Source organism: Acartia tonsa, chromosome 8 (genome assembly GCF_053477335.1).
Source record: "Acartia tonsa isolate MP-2025a chromosome 8, ASM5347733v1, whole genome shotgun sequence".
Lineage (NCBI taxonomy): Eukaryota > Metazoa > Arthropoda > Copepoda > Calanoida > Acartiidae > Acartia > Acartia tonsa.
This window is the reverse complement of record NC_137267.1, coordinates 27999301-28021220: the sequence shown is the minus strand read 5'-3', so window position 1 is coordinate 28021220 and position 21920 is coordinate 27999301. Positions and strand designations below refer to the sequence as shown.

The 21920-nt window shown below is 29.9% G+C and overlaps 1 protein-coding gene across 4 annotated transcripts in view; it reads right to left on the bottom strand.

The window, feature by feature from the left end:
* The window catches only part of LOC145326425 (putative E3 ubiquitin-protein ligase HECTD4), a 60298-nt gene that overhangs the window by 26571 nt on the left and 11807 nt on the right, over positions 1–21920 (bottom strand). For 3 of the 4 annotated variants that reach the window (XM_080169775.1, XM_080169772.1, XM_080169773.1), the window contains exons 23-32: positions 18567–18697; positions 17696–17803; positions 17575–17640; positions 17209–17292; positions 16878–16973; positions 12046–12154; positions 11687–11806; positions 11255–11307; positions 10620–10659; positions 10306–10371 (exon numbers count right to left, since the gene is read on the bottom strand). In XM_080169775.1, the coding sequence (XP_080025901.1) occupies positions 10306–10371; positions 10620–10659; positions 11255–11307; positions 11687–11806; positions 12046–12154; positions 16878–16973; positions 17209–17292; positions 17575–17640; positions 17696–17803; positions 18567–18697 (873 nt within the window). The remainder of the gene's footprint in view (positions 1–10305; positions 10372–10619; positions 10660–11254; positions 11308–11686; positions 11807–12045; positions 12155–16877; positions 16974–17208; positions 17293–17574; positions 17641–17695; positions 17804–18566; positions 18698–21920) is intronic. The other variant, XM_080169774.1, reaches the window with a different exon arrangement.

Genomic DNA, 21920 nt, shown 5'->3' with positions numbered 1-21920 from the left:
ATTAAGGATGCTGTGATCCATTTCTCATGAAAATACCACAACAATCTGTGCACTTAAAAGACCAAGGAAAAATCACCCTTTTCTTTGCCTACACATACAATGAAATTTATACTATAGAATTTTTTTTGTACTACATCTCTTTTGAAATAAATTTTCAAACTTGGTTTACAATTTATATAACACTTGCATTAATTTTGTAAATGAAATTGTTGAAATCTTAAAAAAATTACATGATTTAAAGGGCGAATATAGGTTAAATATGATATGGGCTTAAAATTTAGGTGCAATTCTATACTTTTAGGATATCTATGCCAAATTTTAAAAATAAAAAAAAACCTTAAGTAGATATTGCAATTTTCGTGTTCACTTCAACATACAAAAAATCAGATAAACAACATAATCGGTTTTTTTATCCTTTATAAGACTTTTTTTGACTATTTTGCTTAAGTTTGATTGACTATTACATTGGCTCGCATCTTAAATTATAATTTAAATGTTTATTTTTTTAAATTATATACTATTCTATTCAATTTTTAAAAAGCATAAAAATAATTTGCGTATTTGTGCGTCAGGAGTATTGACTAGGGTAAATAATAGGTTTTAAAGTTTATTTTCTGTACAGAGATCATTGATTAATTCTGGATGATATAAATACCCTAAAGTGCGCATTTTTCAACACACACACACACGAAGACACACGAATCGGTAGGAAAATTTTCTCCAGAAAAAAATATAAGAAAAAAGAAACAATGTTCACCTCTTATTTTTGTCTCCTTTAAATTAATTATAACAATTACAATATAATTTTCATACTGACATGAAATAAAATTTTTAAATGTAAATATCTTTAAGTTATTTATAATCTATGGAATGGCACGGTTTTTTTGAGCCCATATCATATTCAACCTATATTCGCCCTTTAAGAATATAAGTTGGCATAAAGAATAAATAGATATTATTTGCTATACATATTCAGCAACAAATTTAGCAGTCTTACTAAAGGTTTTCCATAAACAAAAGCAATCTTTTTTTACTCCCAATCAACGGAAAAGAGTTGATTTTTTCTAAATACCTGCCTATATTTAAACCCTAGATATCCAAAATTTTTTTTAATTAATTTTTTTTTTTAAGCCTTAAATTCATATTTCTACAACCAATATACATAAGTTTCAACTAAAAATTATTTATATGAAAATCCATATAAAACAAACTTTCAGGGCCCATTATTTTTAAGTAGTTGTCTGTTTCATTCAACAGAGTTGGGGATTTAAAACGAAAAGGTCATCAATCAAATAAAATCTGGATATATAAGTTGATTTTAATTAATTTTTATCCAGTAATATGACTGTTTCATTCACACAGAGTTGGGTCTTTGAAACAAAAGGTTGTTTATCATTGACCAAGTTCATTTTAGGGGTAATCTTTTTATCATAGAGACAGTGACATCCAAGCTTTTTTATTTGGAGCAGGGTAAAAATTAAAATTTTGGGATGCCTACTAGGGTGGGTCGATTTTGGACATTTTTTTTCTGAGCAAATGATTTGTATGAGTATAATACACCTCTGGATGATTTAAAGTCTTAAAACCAGCTGACGACCAGACATTCAATTGTATAGCTATTTGTAAATGGGAGTCAAAAATTTATTGAATCAGAACTATGGCTTCATGGTGCTCCCAGGAAAGGCATTGGGGAGTAGAATCAGGAACTTTTGACCGTTTCAAAAAATCTTGTTCCTAGCCTGAGAAAATCTAAAAAACCTCTACAAATTGGACAATTCTCAATAAACCTTTAAAAAATTAATTAATAAGTAATCAAATATATTTTTTAGTGGTCGCGCTCTAAAACTCAATTTTTTAAAATTTGTCTAATTCCGATATGAACCCGCCACAGTTATGGAATCTTGACCACAAAGATTTTTTTATCCAATCTTGACAAGTGAGGTATTTTTGGAAAGAGGAATATATATTGAAAACGCCTATGTAAATTAGAAAATCCGCAGAAATCATATTTGCAAGTTATTTGCAAAAATCTGCAATGTAAATTTGCAAAATTAATTTCATGCCTTAAATGACTTATTAAGAAAAAAATATTTTTATGAAATTTGTTTATCTATAAGTTTAGAACATACTTAAGGCAAAAAAAATTTCATTAGTATTACTTTTTTCACCTTATATATGAAAAAAACAGTTTCTCACAATTTATGATAAAAAAAGGTATAGGAACAAAAAATATGTTTTTTCTTGATGTAAAAACAATAATTGGCATAAAATATAACATCCTAAATGTAAATATCAGATATGGAATCCTTTTAAGAGCAAATATAGTGCAAAAAGTAATTAAGACATTTTTGCAAAGTATGAAAATCTGAAGAAAATAGTTCTTTTTGATTTTGATATAAATATCAGATAAATTTATATAAAATTAGTGATCAAAAAATATAAAACAAGTTATAAAACTAAGTTATTAAACAAAATAAATTCAAATCAACAATTAGGCGTTTTTTATAATGCAGTAGACCATTTTGTAGTTGGTTTTTTGGCATTTATTTTGTTTAAATACTTCATAAAAAGAGTTTTTATGCAGTACTTAGGTAATTTTTAAACCTAAATGTGCCATTTTATCAATGACAGTGTTAAAAAAACGTATAACATGTTTTATAGTTTTTGATCACTAATTTTATATACATTTATCTGATATGTATATCAAAAGCAAAAAGAACTATTTTCTTCAGATTTTCATACTTTGCAAAATTGTCTTGGTTACTTTTTGCAATATATTGACTCTAAAAAGGATTCTATATCTGATTTTTACATTTAGGATGATAGATTTTATGCCAATTATTGTGTTTACATCAAGAAAATACATATTTTTTATTCCTATACTTTTTTTATCGTAAAATGTGAGAAACTGCTTTTTTCATATATAAGGTGAAAAAAGTAACACAAAAGAAAAAATTTTTGCCTTAAGTATTTTCTAAATTTATAGATAAACACATTTCATAAAAAGATTTTTTTCTAAATCTGTCATTTAAGGCATGAAATTAATTTTGCAAATTATCATTGCAGATTTTTGCAATTAACTTGCAAATATGATTTCTGCGGATTTTCTAATTTACATAGGTGTTTTCTATATATATTCCTCTTTCCAAAAATACCTCACTTGTCAAGATTGGATAATAAAATCTTTGTTGTCAAGATTCCATAACTGTGCCGCCCTAATGCCTACCCCTTTATCCTCCCCCCCCTAGGACGTCCCTGATGATATTAGTTAAATTCTCCACAACTTGGTTAAACAAGAAAACGCTTACAGCAAAAACCTTTAATTAATTCATGATTTAAAGTTTGTTTCTTTTAAATATCTTCTATAGATTTTAGTTAATTAATTAGATATAATCTAAGCAAGAATTTTACACCAAAATAAAAAAAAACTAATATCTGTAAAAACTTTCTCAATCAATAGTAAAAACTTTAAAATCCCCAAATTATGTGGGAGCCTATTCTTATTTTTAGCTCTGCAGTATGATTCTGAAAGTGTCAGATTATATTTTTAGGTTTACTTTTTAAACATAGGTTTAAAAAAGTTAAATTTTTAAAATGATTTACTTTTGAATTAGCCTTGATAATTACATCCTTTTCTTTTAGTTACATCTCTGAGCTTGGTCCAATCACTTATCCCCAATTTTTTTTATAAACATTTTCTTCACCCTTAAAAGTCTACCCTATTTCCCCGGTGGAATTTGTTCCACTGGCAAGAAATTTTGGTTTTTTGATAACTTGTTTACCCCATCCCTTATTCTCCTTCCCCACTTTTGCTTTCATTACAAAATTCTTCCATCCAATCTTAACAACGCTACTTAATAATATAGCTCACCAAATTTAAACATGAGCTGACGTTAAAATCGGAAATACATATCATTCATTATGAAAATAATATATCCAAGTGCGTCTGTCGATAAAAAGAGAAAGACGCAGTCACTCATTTAGCTCTATATTTTAAATTTTAAGTATAAAAATATCGTTTTCGGCTATTCCTTGTCCGATTTAGGCTTTTAATTATATCCTGTCCGATACAAATTTAGATCCGTTGACTAATCAAAAATCGTTTCAGTTAGAGGTGTACCCAACGTCTCATTTTATTGCTACCCAAAGTCTTATAACTACGTTGCAATTATATAAGAAACCCTAAATTAAGTTTAACTAAAGGAGTATACTACACATTTAAATCACGCCCCCACCGCGTGGTTTAGTTTGGCACTAGTTTGTTAGCAACCATTTCCCCACCTTATTTGGTAGAAGGGAGGGCCGGGGGGGGGGGGGGGGGGCGTTGAATGCTCCATCCTGTTATCTCATCTAATATTAGAGATAAAAAGCTCGGACTTTATCTCAACAATTTTTAATACATGATTATGTCTTTATACAAAATGAATAATATTTGATATCATTAATACAATTGAGTCATATTAATGATATTAAAATATATTTTATTAATATATTGATTGCTAGATATAAAACAATGCTTTGTTTTTTAAAATGTATTTTAGAGAAGCATTTTCTGAGATAAGCATTTTTCGAGATAGGCGTTAAATAAGATGATGACACATAATTTATGGTCCCGAGAATAGCTCAATTTTATATTTTTAATTATAATATTATCAATTGCCTTTATGTAACTTGTTCAGTGTTTATATTACATTTCACCATACATATACAAAGCAATTAACTGATTTCAAATGATTTTTAACATCATACATCTAAAGCCATGTAGATATGTAGATATTTATATAAATTTTTTTAATAAATGAAAAAATAAATATCCAGGTTCCATTATCAGTGATATTCATTTCCATATATGGCTTTATTTCTGTGACCATCGTGAGAAAATGTTTAACCTATATCCCTAGATAGCAATTTCAACATTTTTTGGTTAGTTTAATAGGGTATGTAACAAAAGCTTTTATTTTACTATAAATTTGCAACTAAACTTTAACATAAAGATTGTTATTTGTTGATTTTGATAGGTTTTTAGATATGTATAGTATGACACCAAATACAACGATGTTTTCAAGGGGATAAATTAATTTTTTTAAAGTTTGATTTATTTTTAAATGGGAAGTATTTAAGACTTATTTCTGAAAATAGTACTCTTAAAAAACATTAATCTGTGAAACATATTAACTTTTTTCCAGCTTTGTGAACATTTTAGGGGCAAAAACTAAATTAAAAAAAAAAAACATACACAGGGTGTCCCAAAAGTGTAAAAATTTGTAAAAAAGTCACATACTATTGTTAATAGTCAAAATCTGTAATATGGGTCTGTTTTAGTTACTTAAAGAAAATTTTTTTTAAATTTTTTTTCATTTTTGAAAGTACAGAGTGTCCAAAATATATAAAAATTTGGATCATATAAAAGAAATGAAGTCATTCCTAAAAAGGACAGAAATTCCCTTCCTTGGGTATAGGAAGGCTATTTCCTTTTTCTTACAAATTCTCACTAAAGGAAGGTGACCTCTGTCCACCATCTTACAAATTCTTCCTAGTTCTTAGAATTTCTTCCTTTTCCTCACTATTACAACCATCATTAATAAATCTACCTTATTCCCCCAAATTCTTACTTATTCTCAGAAATTCTACCTTGATTACACAAATTCTCCCTTATTCTTAGATAACCTAGCTTATTCTAAGAAATTCTTCCTTATTCTAAGAAAATCTACCTTATTTAAAGAAATTTTTTCTTATTCTAAAAAAATCTTCTTTTTTCTAAGAAATTCTACCTTGTTCTTTCAAATTCTACCTTATTCTAAGAAAATCTTCCTTATTCTAAAAAAATCTATCTTGTTCTAAGAAAATCTACCTTATTCCCCCAAATTCTTCCTTGTTCTAAGAAATTCTTCCTTATTCTAAGAAAATCTACCCTGTTTTCCATATTCTAACTTATTCTAAGAAATTGTTCCTTATTCTAAGAAAATCTACCTTGTTCTCTCCAATTCTAACTTTTTCAAAGAAATTCTTCCTCGTTCTAAGAAATTTTACCTTATTCTAAGAAAATCTAACTTATTCTAAGAAATTCTTCCTTTTTCTAAGAAAATCTACCTTTTTCTCCAAGATTCTTCCTTATTCTAAGAAATTCTTCCTTGTTCTAAAAAATTCTTCCTTGTTCTAAGAAAATTTACCTTATTCTAAGAAATTCTTCCTTATTCTAAGAAAATCTACCTTATTCTAAGAAATTCTACTTTATTCCAAGAAATTCTACCTTATTCTATGAAATTCTTCCTTATTCTAAGAAATTCTTCCTGTTTCTAAGAAAATAATCCATTTTCTTAAAATAACCTAGCTTATTCTAAGAAATTCTTCCTTTTCCTTACAAATTCTCCCCCAGATTCTACCAACTTCCTCAATCCCTCAAATTCTTCCTTTTTCTGAGATAATTTTCCTAATTTATACTGGGATATCAGAACTTATATAGAGGTATAGAGAATAAATAAATTCTCCCTTTTCCCCTTCCTTATTCTCTCAAAATCTTGGTTTCTCACATATATTTCCTTATGTTTATTGGGATTTTAGAACTATGTAAGAAAAGTTTGGGTTGTATCTTTTGACCTGAAATGTTTGTTTGTACTTTAGAGGTGGAATGTTCATAAAGTTCATTTTAATAGGAGAAACCCCAGTCTTAAAAACAAGTGTAAGAATTTATCTTAAGAAAAAATAGTAGATTCAGTATTTTTTTAATTGTATATTTTGACTTTTAGTGTATGTTTGTTATTCATAAAATCATTGATAATATTAAAATTTTTTTGCTAAGAAATAAACCTAATAAACAGGATAACAGAAAACAAGGACAGGAGGCTTTATAACCATTCACTAGCCAACACATACAAATATTAGACCAAGACAAAAAAAAGTAATAATTTCAAAGCAAATTTAAATATTTTGTATATTTTACTGATATTTTATTCAATAACTATATGCAATTAGCAATCTTTTTATAAAAGTAACAGAATGTTTTTCTGAGCTCCCAAGAGAAATTGCCCAAAGAAAAAAAATTCCCCCCTTACCCATGAAAAAAGAAATTTGTATTCCTTTTCACAAATAAAATCCCAGGCTTAGAGTCAGCCATTTTTATTTGATGAATTACCCTAAGTGTCTCTAGAAGCCTCTATTGGCGTAGCTTCTAGTCTCATCCAATGTGATGTTTTTTTTCACATTACTAAATATGTGGTACAAACTCTATAGAAGGTTGGCAACTTATTTTTTTCTTTGTCGGTAGCAATTAAACTCAAACAGCTGATAATTATGAAATTAATTCAAGGGCGTACTTTGAAGTTTTACTATTTAACTATGGGATTAAAAAGGGGTAAAAGTTAATAAATAGGTAATAGGAAAAAAGGGATGTTCCCAGATGAGGAGTGAGCTTCTACCCCATCTATCAAAATAACCCCCCCCCCCTTCATCATAAAAATTATATACCCCATCATGTGGTTTTGTCCCCATCATGTAATTTGATCCCCATCCTCATATTTTGAACCTCTCCAAGAAAAACAAAATAATGTCAGAGAAGGGATAAATTATTGAACAGGAGACAAAAATGAAGGATAGGGTCTAAATTGGAACATGGGGCCAGAATTGGAAGGTGGGGTCTGATTTGATAGATGGGGATATGATTGGCAGAAGGGGAAATAAAATCTGGGTAGGGGGGAGGGGAGAGTCTAGAGGGGTTTGCAAGGTGAGCCTCGCACAAAAGAATATATGTTAATAATATCTGAGTTAACTAGGCCTCTATCTCTTACGGTTCACCAGATATAAGCACTTGAACCTACCTGATCATGAAAATAATACCCCATATCAAATTTTGTTCCCCCATGTGCATAAATGGCTTCCTCATGTAAATCTGAGTTACCACAGTCAAGCAACTAGGCCTCTATCTCTTATGTTTCTCCAGATATAAGCACTTGAAACTACCCCCATCATGAAAAAAATACCCCATATCTAATTTTGACACCCCAGCATGAAAAAAAAAACACCATATCAAATTTTGACACCCCATAAATGGCTTCCTTGTGTAAATCTGAGTTACCACAGTCAAGCAACTAGGCCTCTATCTCTAAATAAAATTTTGGTACCCCATGTGCATAAATGGCTTCCTTATATAAATCTGAGTTAACTAGGCCTCTATCTCTTACGGTTCACCAGATATAAGCACTTGAACCTACCTGATCATGAAAAAAATACCCCATATCTAATTTTGACACCCCATCATGAAAAAAACACCATATCAAATTTTGACACCCCATAAATGGCTTCCTTGTGTAAATCTGAGTTGCCACAGTCAAGCAACTAGGCCTCTATCTCTTATGGTTCTCCAGATATAAGCACTTGAAACTACCCCATTATGAAAAAATGACCACATAATAATTTTTGGACCTCCATGTGTGATTTTTGTTCCCCATATTTTATATACTTACCCCATATGTAATATTTTACCCCTATAACTTATAGTTTATTACCACCAAGCTTTGTTTTATACATTGAAAATTACAGGGACCAAAATTTAAGATGGGGTTCAAAATCACATGATGCCGGGGGGGGGGGGTTATTTTGACAGATGAAAAGAATAAATAGGTAAGATGTAATTAATGAATTATGCTTGGGAATCAACATAACTTTACCAGCCATTATCTTATCCCTTAGATCTCGAAGACTGGTTTTTAAAAGAATCTCTTTGCACACATATCATCCACCCCATATACTGCATACGGAAGCAAAGCTTTTCTATAATTAGGATCAGTCCCTCCATGTTAGTAGTTTATTTAGACATTCTAAAAGTCCACAAGTCTATTCAAAACAAGAGGATTTTTTTACAACAACTTTTTGTATGAAACTAGCTGCTGCGCCCCTAGCCTCTAGGGGCTTTGTATTTGACCTCACCTTAGGTGCCCGTAAAGGCCTTGAGAAGCGCAACCACTAGTCAATATTCAAAATAAACATGATGTGTTTGTATATTTGTCAATACCTGCATTATATATTTACTAGCGGCTTCGCCCCTAGCCTCTAGGGCTTTTTTACCTGAAGGTTCAAGGGAGAATTTTAAAAATTTGTTTACATTTTTTAGATGTTTTCTGTATTTTTATAACTCTTTATAACTCTTTAAAACTTTTTATAACTTTTTATATTTAATTATATTGATTTATATTTTTTTAAACCTTCAAATTTTTTCTCTTTTTTAATGTTTCCAAAATTTTTTTTGCCATTAGCCTATAGGAGAAGGAAGGTTTCTCTAATCTTTTTAATTTGATAAAACAAAGTTTAAAAGAAGAAAAGAAATTTTAAAAGAAAAAAAAATTTAGAATATAAAAAAATATATAAATGTATAAAGATATATAAAAACATAATTATATGTAAAATTAGGAAGAAACAAATTTTTTTTGGGGTGGGAATTTTCATTTTTGGGGGGGTTGGGGATGTCCCACCCTTTAAAAAAATAGCTTAAAACCACCACAGGACCAATAGAAAAATACCTTGAAGAGAAGAATCCAATCAGTTCAGTGGTTATCGAGATCTTAAGCTTCAGACGGACGGACGGACAGACAGACATTACTTCCACTCTCCCATGAGATATTGCTCAGAGAGAGGGGACAATGGGCTGTTAAATACAATAGTCCTCAAAGTTTTATTATAATGATTCTTATTCGTTGGCTTATTAATTTTGGGGACTATAGTGAGTTTTGAATTTTTGATTCAATAAGCTGAGTGTGCAAACGTTTCAACCACAAATTTTAATCTACAGAAGGAGTAATTTTGTGTATCATCATTGGGTTGTATATCAATTTATCGGCCATTGTCTTATCCCTTTACAACTCTGAAAAAAATCAAAAGAAGAGTGAAACAACTTTAAAATCAAATTAACCAGCATAACAAGGATGACAACATCCATATAAGCGAAGCTCTGAAATTGAAGGACAAACAAACATTAACACTTGTAGATTGTCAGAACTGAATTAGCAGAATATTAATGCATCAGTACAAACAATATTGTAAGTAAATTTGTTGCAAAACTGCATAAATTGATGATACGTATGACCCTGCCAGGTTTGCTGGCATCCTGTGCCAGCCAGGATGGAGATATTTAAAATTTTGCCATTATATTGAAAGATATATGGATACCTATTGCTATTTAAATAAAATTTCATCAAAATTTTAAAATATACACTCTCTATGATTTTTGTCATTTTTTGGCTTTTCTGGAACACGGTGAATTAGTTGGAAAACCTTACTCCATCCCTTCTATATGTTATTAAAGCTTTACGCTACCTGGACAAGAAGAGATGGTTCTATTTCAACTTTGGTTAAAGGGTTCCATGTTTCTAATTTAAATGTCTGAAAAATATAAATGAAATTGAATAATAGAAAAATGAGATGGGTTAATTAAGAAAGAAAATTATTTTCGTGATAAAAATATATTATTTCATTTATTCTTTTTAACATGTTATTCAAGATAAATATAGATTTTGCAATATTTCCTTTCTTTCATACAATTATAGCTCTGCACAATTAGTTTGTATAACTTTAAACATCTCGGGTAAATTTTTTAATATTAAATTAGTAAATAAATGATAAATAATTACCTCATTGTAATCCTTTGTTTTGTTTAAAAAGGAACACATACTATAATAATAAAAAAATGTATAAAATGTAGTGATTATTATTAAAAAGTTTGAACACAATATATTTTTTGAAAATTTTAAGGCTTTTATAAACATAAAAAGCTGAACTTTATTTTTATTATAAAAGTATGAATTTAATTAACTTCATCTGTGTTAGGAATAATAATTTTTATATGTGACAAAAATAAATTTGTTGTATTGCATAATACATTTATTATTTTTATCTTACAAATTTAACCCTTTACATCCAATTTTTATGTGTTTTAGATAGGTGATAGAACTCAAACATGTTTATGTTAATTCATTGATATATTGTAAAGAATTAATATTTTAATGTATTTTGATAGATGAAATCAAAAGGCCTAATTTTACTCTATACCAGAATACAATATTTATGAAGCAAAACATTCTTAAGCTAAGAATTTTATCCCCAAATAAAAAAAGACCTTTTGCTCTGTATAAAATTGCCAAAGCAACAGTAAAAATTAATTTTTAAATTCCCGCAAAAAAGCTAATTGCTTCGTGATCCTTTAAAGGTGGGGAAGGTCCCCCGAATATTTATATTTTGCTCTTGTAATATATATGATGATTATTACCTTTTAAATAAATTTACAAACAAAGGAATATTGCAGTGCTTACATTCATCATACTGAAATAGTTTGTATCGTGTACTTTTCCATCAATATGGCGTTCAATGTAATTATTGCAAAATTATCCTTAAATCCCTAATTTAGAAATTACTGTGCAATGTATATATTGTTATGCAAGATAGCTAAAAACCGAACTACTTACTATTTCTTCGCGGAAGAAAATGTAGAAAATTTTATTTGTATATTTTCAGAGCAAAGGGAGATACATAAGAGTTTAGGACAGAAGACAAGTGAGAAAATTTAAATGGAATATATGTGGTTAGGTATATTGTAGAAGATAAAGAGAGAATTAGTAAAGTAAGAATTAAAATATATTTAGATTGCTAATATGTATGGACGTATTCATATGATTAAGTTCCTGCACTACCATACAATTACCTTTTTAATTATATCTGGCAAAGTTGTTATAAGTGGAAAGAATATTTGACCAACATATGAATACTTTAAAAGCTTTTCAAACTCCTGAACTTTTGATTTGTTGAAAGTAACATTGTTGTCCTGAAATATTTTACATTTAAACGTTTTTGGTATATTATGATCTTTTTTGACGCCATTTTTTTTTATCTATCCAAAAAAATAAGAGTGAATAAAAACTACCTTATTTTATACGTAGCAACTACATTTCAAATGATTTTGACTGTATATAGATTAAGATGGACTGAATGTGCTTAAAGGGACTAAGTATGTAAAAAAATTATAAATGTAAAGTATGAACCTCACATTTTTAAAAGCACAACCTGAATTAATGCAGATAAAAGTTCTTCCAGATTTTCTGCAAAGATTTCTATCAGGAAAATAAAAATTTCATTTGTATCTTCATCTTCATTTTCATCACAATAGATTTGTCTAAAATAGATTTTGTAACTTTATTAGCAATCTATAATTCATATCTGATCTTTATATGTCTGCCAAATGCTAATTGCACACTATTCTATTTTAAATATTACTATTTTAACCGGATAACCGGAATTATAAGGCTCCAGGAACAGTCATAATAATCAAAAATGTAATTCAAGATTAATTTAGGGGTTGAAGAAAAGGGAAAGTTAGGCATACAATATTTCAATATTTGTAGGTTGATTCTAAACCTTTTTTTAATTTTCTGCACTTTCCCATAGCCCCTAAAAATTAACTATTCAATATCAGTGTATTTTGAAGGATTTATAAATTGTGAAACTGACTTTATATGTTTCTACACTATTTGAATCAATATTAAAATTCAAGTACTGAAAGAAAAGTGTGTAAAGAAGGCGTCTTAACTTTTTTGCTTTTTATTTAAGACAGCTAGCCAGTTCTTTTAGTAAGTAATAGATGTAAAATGGTCCATAGAATTCAAATATGCAATCGTTTTTTTGTAGACCTCTTATTTTTGAAGTAATTTAAGTTTTTTTTAAAAATAAATAAGTCAGTTTTAAGGTACTAAAACGCAACAAAATAAAAGAAGAAAATTGCCAGTATGAACAAAAATAGTAAGATCTTTAATTTGACACCTTACTTTTAAAATTCTGTTGAGTAATTATTGAAAAAATCTATTTTTTTAACTTCGGTTTAATAAAAACTTTAAACCTAAATATTTTCTCAAACAGACATAAAAAATATGGGTTCATATATACCTTTAGTATTAGAAAAAAATTACGAATCCATTCTAAGCAAAATTGAAAAAGTTCTATAAAACTATAATAAAATATATAAGTTTATTTTAAGAATCATAATTTTCGGCTTTAAAGGGTTGACTTGAACAAAACCTGAACAAAACCTAAAGAAATGTACATACACTGTAACAGATATTTTTTAAACACAAGAAACAATAATGCATTTTTAACTGCATTGTTTTGCAAGTTTATAAACAGACTGAAGCATATTTGTTCATACTTTTTCATTCTTTACATGTTATGTAAGTATCACTATTTTTATTGTAGTATATATTGTATGTACATTATCCTTTTTTTTGTCAATTCTATTGGTTAAGTTTTGAGGTGAAGGTTCCTGATTCGTCAATTTTTGAGATTTTTGATTTGCTAGTTTAATAGTTAAAATTAAGTGTTGCCTGTAAAAATATAATATTTTAGACCATTTTTATTTTTTTAAGTTTTTACTTTTTTAAAATTTTGCTTAGAATGGATTCGTAATATTTTTCTGATCCTAAAGGTATATATGAACCCATATTGTTTTGTCTGTTTGAGAAAATATTTAGGTTTAAAGTTTTTATTAAACCGAGGTTAAAAAAATAGATTTTTTCAATAATTACTTAACAGAATTTTAAAAGTAAGGTGTCAAATTAAAGATCTTACTATTTTTGTTCATACTGGCAATTTTCTTCTTTTATTTTGTTGCGTTTTAGTACTTTAAAACCAACTTAATTATTTTTTTTAAAAACTTAAAGTACTTCAAAAATAAGAGGTCTACATAAAAACCGATTGCATATCTAAATTCTATGGACAATTTTACATCTATTACTTACTTAAAGAACTGGCTAGCTATCTTAAATAAAAAGCAAAAAAGTTAAGACGCCTTCTTTCAGCAAGAAGGTTTTTTTTTATGTGTGTCTGTGTGGATGCAATGAAAAGAAAGAATCTTGAGACAGAGAAAGAGTTAGTTTTGTTTTGATTGGAAGCGAATTTAAAAATACTTTAGTGAGGAAAAAAAGTTTAGATGTACATAATAGGATGACAAAAATATCAATTTTGATCATTTTGGTGTTGAATATGACTTTTGCTGTGACATCAATGATATTTACTCTAATTCTAAGTAAGTCATTTGAGATAAGTTGATTGGTACTGATCGTGAACGCTGAAGGCTATGAACATTTAAGCTAAACTTATCGTGCATGAAAATCTTGTTGTACAGATCAGACTAAAGACAAAACACACCAATGGAGCCATTTTCAAAGATTCAAATGTAATTACAGATGCTGGCTTTCGGATGATTGGTGCTAAATCAATTTTTAGATTTGAATGTGAAGAAGTGAGCACTTAAGCCCACAGCTATGTTGGAGGTGCTGAGAGGATGGTGGTGCTTATGAAGCCACAGTTAAGATGTAAGATAGATAGTATATGTTTCCATCAACAAGCTGCTGGTTATTTTGAAGAGATCACAAATTAGTTTTTTCAGAATTCATTTTTAATTACCTTTCCTTTTTTTTTAGTAATTTTCTTGGAATAATTTCTTAAAAGTTCCAGTAAGTTAGAAAAAAATTAGATTAAAATTCCAAGTACAATTCCACACGAAGTTAACGTTAAAGTTTGAGCAACAATTAAACTATAAGAAAATAAGACATTTCTTCGCTTGCAGATAAAAACAAAAAATCAATACTTAGGAAATAATTTTGTAATAAACCTCTATTAATATTTGTCTTCAAACTTTCTTTAAAATGTAATTACAAAATTCCTTTTATTTTATAAAATGATTAACTAAATTTTGGTATGTTTGAGCTGCTATGAAGACAAAAGAAAAATTGATTAAATCTCTAGAAAGAATAATATTTAAGAATTTAATTGTTTAAAAAGTGAAAGTATATTATATTTGCTACACACTTTTAGCAAAAGATTCAGTCATTTTACTAAAATATTTCCATAAAAATTAATATTCTTTTTTTTATGTCAATGAAAGATTAGTAATAATCCACACACACACATTGACACACCCCAATTATCTACACACACACACACACACACTATGTAGCCTAACACTCACACACACACACACTCATTCTGCTTAAAATGCCCACTTCCCCCCACGTTTCTACACACACACACACACTCATTCTGCTTAAAACGCCCACTCCCCCCACGCATCTACACACACACAAAAAAAACGCCCACACCCACCCCCCCCCCCCCCGTATTTACACACCTTACTTAACCAGGGAACTAAAGGCATAAGACAATGGCCGATAAATTAATGGATATCCAAAAGGAAAATATACACAAAATTACCCCTTTTGTAAACTATATTTAGTGGTTTAAACATTTGGAAACACAAAGTAATGAACCAACCAATAAAAATTAAATTAAAGTCCCCAAAGTTATTTATTCAACGGATAAAATGTCATTAACTTTAGGAACTAATGTAATAAACAGCTAAATATCCATTTCCTCCCTGAATACAGAATAGAAAAAATGTCGAGTTTTTAATAAAAAGATTTAACAATATCCTATTTTATAAAGTGGTAAGCTTTTTTTGTCTGAAGCGAAGGTTTTAGGCTATTCTATTTTTATTTAAAAAGTTGCTAGTGAATTAAATAAAATTGAATATAAAATTACAAGATTAGAATGATAATCTTTTTATACATTAAATAATATTTAATTCAAAACTAACCTAGATAGAGTTAGGTAGAAAATATTACCTCTTTTGTAAACTATACTTAGAGAGAAAGAGAAGGAGAGAGAGAGAGAGAGAGAGAGAGAGAGAAAGAGAGAGAGACAGATAGATAGAGAGAGAGAGAGAGAGAGGTAATAAAATGTCGTGCCTGTAAAAAACATTTTACTTTTCGAACTTCGACTATTTTTCTTTTTTGCATTTTTTATCATTAAAATGATAATCATGTTGTGTTACTTTTAAATGACATTAAAAAAAATACACAATGCTTTATCTATTTTGAATACAATTCCCTATAAATCACTGCATTTGTTCGTATTTCATGCATTTATTATTCAGTTTTCATAATAATTTTAAGCGCGGTATCGTTCTGTTTAGAAAATTTGAAAGTTCTTTTTCATCTAATTAAATATTTTTCATTTTTTTAGGCAATATTTTTAAAGATTTATCTTCAATTGTCAGTTATCTACCTATATATATAACGTTATTTGCCAATTCACAGCCAGGGAAGGATCCTCAACAGCCACCCATTGGTTGTTAAGACTACTGGAGAAGCCGAATTTTAGAGTTCACACCAACTAACCTGCTTATAGGACAAGAATTAGCTAAAATTTGTTATTGGCGGGAATGGAAGCTAAAGTGAACAGTTAGAGATGGATGTGAGGTTGTTGGAGATGTGTTTTAGTCTAGTCACAAAATCTGTTGGACGGATCATTCCAATAGGGAAATATTATTAAGCTGTAGGAAATTTTAAAACAGCTGTTTCCAAATTCAAGATTACAGCTGCAAGATCATCATGAGAAGACTTTAGGGAATGGAAAGATTCAGTTTTGATTAAGAAGCTAAATTGTGAACAAGTTAGAGATGAATGTGAGGTTGTTGGAGATGTGTTTTAGTCTAGTCACAAAATCTGTTGGACGGATCATTCCAATTGGGAAATATGGTTGGGCTGTAGGAAATGTTAAAACAGCTGTTTGCAAATTCAAGATTACAGCTACAAGATCATCATGAGAAGACTTTATAGGTTAACATACATGAATGTGTGTCTAAATGGTATATTATGATTGTGTAGACAAGTTGTTGTGTTCAAGTTTATGTGGCTATTTTTCTTCTTTCTTTAGGGGATGTGAGGAAGAAAGGTGTGTAAATTTTAGGATGTTTGTCTATGTGCAGCTTTTGCAGACTTACATATGCATTCTTACATGCATATTAGTTTCATAAATTAAAAATATAGTTTAAAATTTTTAGGTACCTTATTATGTTATATACAATCAGTTTCAGATAATTCAATGATGGAAATTCTTGAAATTTAAGATTTGTATATTCGATTTTGTTAACATCACTATCACTTGAAAAAAAAATTTATGGTTAAATCATTAGATAAAACTTGAAACTATAAAAAAATTTAACACTTGATGACCTTCTTATAGGACATGAATAAGTCGAGAATAAAAATAAATCTATGATTAAAATTTAAAGTAAAAAAATCTAGTTTAAAAGCCGTTAAATTTTACTTGATACCTACATATTAAGACCTGGAAACTAAAAGCTGTCTTATCTATATTATTGTAAGAGTTAAGTACCTCAGAAGTTTATGAAAAATAAAATCTTTCTGTTTTTCGACAATTTTTTGATGAATTGTTAGGTTTCTTATGTGATTTTTGATTCTAAACAAACAAGTTGCATAGTTAATAAACTAATAGATTAAATGTTATTATTTCTTGTGAACCTAAGATGGTGTAAAAGAAAGTAATTCTATTAATTTTTTGACTTAGAATTTGTTATTGTTCTAACACAAAAACTACAATAAATGGCAGCAAAAAAAAGGTATAACTAACCTGCTGCAAAATAAAATGGAAAAAATTTGGGGATCATAAATTTAAGTTACTGAAGAAAGTTTAATATCAACTATTTAATTGTATATTTAGTGTAAAAGCTTTAATTCTTACCCTATTTCATCTTCGATCTTTTCAATATAAAGCAGAAAGATTTTATCTTCTATTTCATTACTGAAACTTAAATGAAATAATTAAATAGAAATAAATAATTTAAATATAACAAACAAACAACCTGTTATTTTGTTGGAGCATTTCATACAAAAATAACTGCTGCGATGAAAAATCTGGAAAAACGTTTTCAAATGTTGTCACTAAAACATCTATTGCCTCAGATTGCAAACTAAAATTATCATTAGGTAAGATATAAAGGTCCTTTAAACACTATGTTTTCAAGTATCAGTAATATTTGACATAAAATCATTTGATATTAAACATTTGTTATAAAATCACTTCACATAAAAGTACATTTGTCATATAAAAAAATTTACATAAAGGTACATTTTCCATAAAGATGCACTTGACATAAAGGTTTATTTCAAATCAAGTAACAATTCACATAAAGGTTCCTTTCACATAAAAGTACATTTCCCATAAAGATACATTTCCTTAATAAAAATTTTACATTAAAGTTCAAGGACATGGACTTTTATGTCAACCATAGCTTTATGTAAAATGTTTTCATGGCAATATACCTTTATGTCAATAGTACCTTTATTTGAAGTTTACCTTTACGTGAAACGTTTTTATGTGAAGTGCAATTTCATGTGATGTTTACATTTATGTGAAGTGTACCGAAATTTACCTTTATGTGAAAGACTTATGTTAAATTTGCGATTATGAGAAATGCACCATTATGTGAAGTGTACCTTAATGTCAAATTTACCTGTATGTCAAATGTACCCTTAAGTCAAATGTACCTTTATGATAAGTGTACCTTTATGTCAAACATACCTTTATGTGAGGTGTACCTTTATGTCAAATGTGCCTTTATAACAAATGTAACTTTATGACAAGTGTACCTTTATGTGTACCTTATCCGTTTTCAATTTGAATTTCAGGTAATTTTAGGCATAAAATTTGTATTGCATTCTTATTTCTATCACCTTATTAAGTTAGTTGATGAGATAATTTTCCACAAGGTATCATAAAGGTTCTTTGTATCTTCTCTATTTTGAAATTTGGTAATAGAAAAATTATTTATTGCAGCTAATAAAGCTTTTGAGGCAAGATGATCCTGAAATGAAAAAGTGAAAAAGACATTTTATTATTGTTTTTATTCATTGTCATAGATCTTCATTGTTGACCTCACAAAAAAAAGAGGATGTTGCAATTAGACTATTTGTAGTCTTGCTAAATAGACATAATATACCTAGATGGTTCATATAACCCCAAAATTCGTTAAACTTAAAAAGGGATTCCTATAACAGACAAATACTTTTGTTTATTTTAAGCATTCAAGTCAAACAACGAAATTTTTAGAGGATATAATTTCTAGAAAGGCGGTCGAAAAGAGATCTTATACTGCCAGTGACTTAGTGGTGGTACACGAGCACCATAGCAACTGTCTGACGGAGTTAATGACTCGGTGTTTACAAATTCTACTTGATTGATAGAATGAAAACAAAGGTCCTAAAACAAAAAGAATAACATTAGCATAATCAAATTCATATAAATACTGTGGATTAAATTCTTTTAGAGGATTGCTTTCATGAAAAATAAAGAGGTTTTGTGATAACCACGTTTCTTTGGTTTTGGTAATCAGATCATTTTTAAGCGTAAAATGATAAAAAGCATTAGTGTAATTAAATAGGATGGGAGACCAGGTACGTGTACACCGTCCATCCTGCACCGTGCATCAATGACCCTAGGAGCTACACCAGAAGAGTCCTACTGTGCTGGAAAGGTCCCAGGGTAGATGCCAGACTGAATTCTGGTCACTTCCCCCAGTCCAGGGGGTTTGGGTGGGGCTAACAATCCTTCCCTAGAAAAAACCTGCTTATGTTCAACCCACACAAAGTAATGACCAATTTAACTTTGGGCTCGGGAACGAAGTAGAGGTTGGAAACAACAATATTATGTTTCGCTGGGAAACCGCTAACGGACCAGTCGGGCGGATGATTCTGAATTCCTGCAGACCAGCAAAAATTTGCACCTGGAATGTTCGGACAATGTTTTAGTCAGGCCAGACAGAAAACATTTGCCGAGAAATGCTGAAAGCCAAGGTTGACATCCTGGTTATCACCGAATCAAGGTGGACAAACAATGGAGAGTTTAAACATCATTCTGGCTTGAAAATACTATACTCAGGTCATATGAATGAGGATCTAGGCCATAATCAAGGGGTGGCTCTTATGCTGACCAAGCAAGCAGAGCAGGCCATGATCAGTTGGCAACCCCATGGTCCTAGAATTATGGAGGCTTATTTCAAATCCTCAGTTAAAAACATCAAACTGAGAATTATAGTAGCATATGCTCCTACAGAACAAGCAGATACAGAGGTCAAAAACGAATTTTATGACCAGCTTGACTCTGTATTTAAAAATGGTCATAAAGAAAAGGATCTGACCATGCTCCTAGGAGATTTCAATGCTCATGTGGGGAGTAATAATGAGAATTTAGAAGAAGTCATGGGCATATATGGCCTAGGCTTAAGTAATGGCAAGGAAAATGACAATGGTAAGTTTTTGTACTGAAAACAAACTTGTCATTGGTGGAACCATCTTTAAACACAAAAAGATTCATACTGCCACCTGGAGATCACCAGATCAAAGAACCTTTAACCAGATAGACCACATATGTATATCTAGACGCTTTAAAGGTTCTCTCCTTGATGTCAGGGTTGAAAGAGGACCTGATGTTAATTCAGACAATTATCTTCTATCTTCTAAAGTTCGGCTTAGATTCAAAAAGCAGGACACAAAGCCTAACCCCATGAAGAACAAAACCCTTCAAAACTCTGAAAAGTTACAAGAGTTTAAGCTCACTCTAAAGAATAGATTTGAGTTGCTGACTCTTCAAGAGGAAGATGGAGTGAAAGATATTTGGCAAGGTATCAAAAAAGTTTATAATGATACTAGCCAAGAAAAATTAGGTTTCAAAAAGGCTAACCAAAAGCCGTTGATCACTCAAAGATCCATTGATCTCATGGATCTAAGAAGAGAGGTAAGACTAAGACACTCTCTAGAAACTCTCCAGAAGATAAAGACCTGTATAAGAGGCTCAGCAGGGAAATCCAAATAAGTGTCAGAATTGACAAACAAGGACACTTGGAAAACCTTGCCTTGCAAGCAGAAAATGCTGCTAATCAAAATAGAATGAAAGATGTCTATGAGATTACTAAGAGCATTTCAGGTAAAGTACACAAATCAGGATCACACATCAGGGACAAGGATGGTTCACTCCTTAAAACTGATGAAAATATTCTAAATAGATGGGCAGAGCATTTCACTGAACTGTTAAATCTTCCAGTTCCAGAGGAAGAAACTGTGATTCCACCCTCAGATGCACTTGACATTGACTGTCGAGCGCCAAATCTATTGGAAATCAAAGAGCCATTAAAAGTTTGAAAAATAACAAGGCCGCTGGACCTGATAACATCACAGCTGAGGTCATGAAAGCAGACCTAGACACATCTGCTGAGGCATTCCTACCTTTGATCACTAAAGTATTGAATGATGAGTTATGCCCAGAGGACTGGAAAAATGGACATATCTCAATACTGGCCAAAAAGGAGACTTGACCCAATGTGGAAACTACAGAGGGATAATGCTTCTTTCAGTACCTGGCCGTATCCTTAGTAAGATTCTTTTTGATAGAATAAAGAAGAAGGTTAATAAAAAGCTAAGACCTAATCAGGCTGGATTTAGACCAAACCGTTCCACTATTGATCAGATAACCTCTCTAAGAATCATCATAGAACAATCCAAGGAATGGAACTCTGAGCTTTTTGTAAACTTTATTGACTACAAAACAGCATTTGATTCTTTAGACAGGAAATCTCTCTGGAAAATCTGTAGACACTATGGCATTCCAGAAAAGATAATCAATATCATTAAAGCTATCTATCATAAAGGAGGTGGAAATGTTATGTATAAAGGTAAACTATCAACCTTTTTTGAGATTGTAACAGGTGTCAGACAAGGATGCCTTCTCTCTCCCTTCCTTTTCCTCCTTGCCATTGACTGGATCATGAAGAACTGTGAAAGCAATGATGGCATTCGCTGGCAGTTATTTGGCAATCCCAAATATTTGGGAGATCTGGACTTTGCTGATGATATTGCTTTGTTAACAAGCAATAGAAGTCAAATGCAAAGAAGGACTAACATGATAGCTGAAACTTCCAAGAAAGTTGGACTTGAAATAAATGTACCAAAAACTAAAATACTCAGATTAAATGCAAGCTCCCAAGAACCAATAACTATTGAAAACCAAATTATTGAGGATGTTAACTGCTTTGA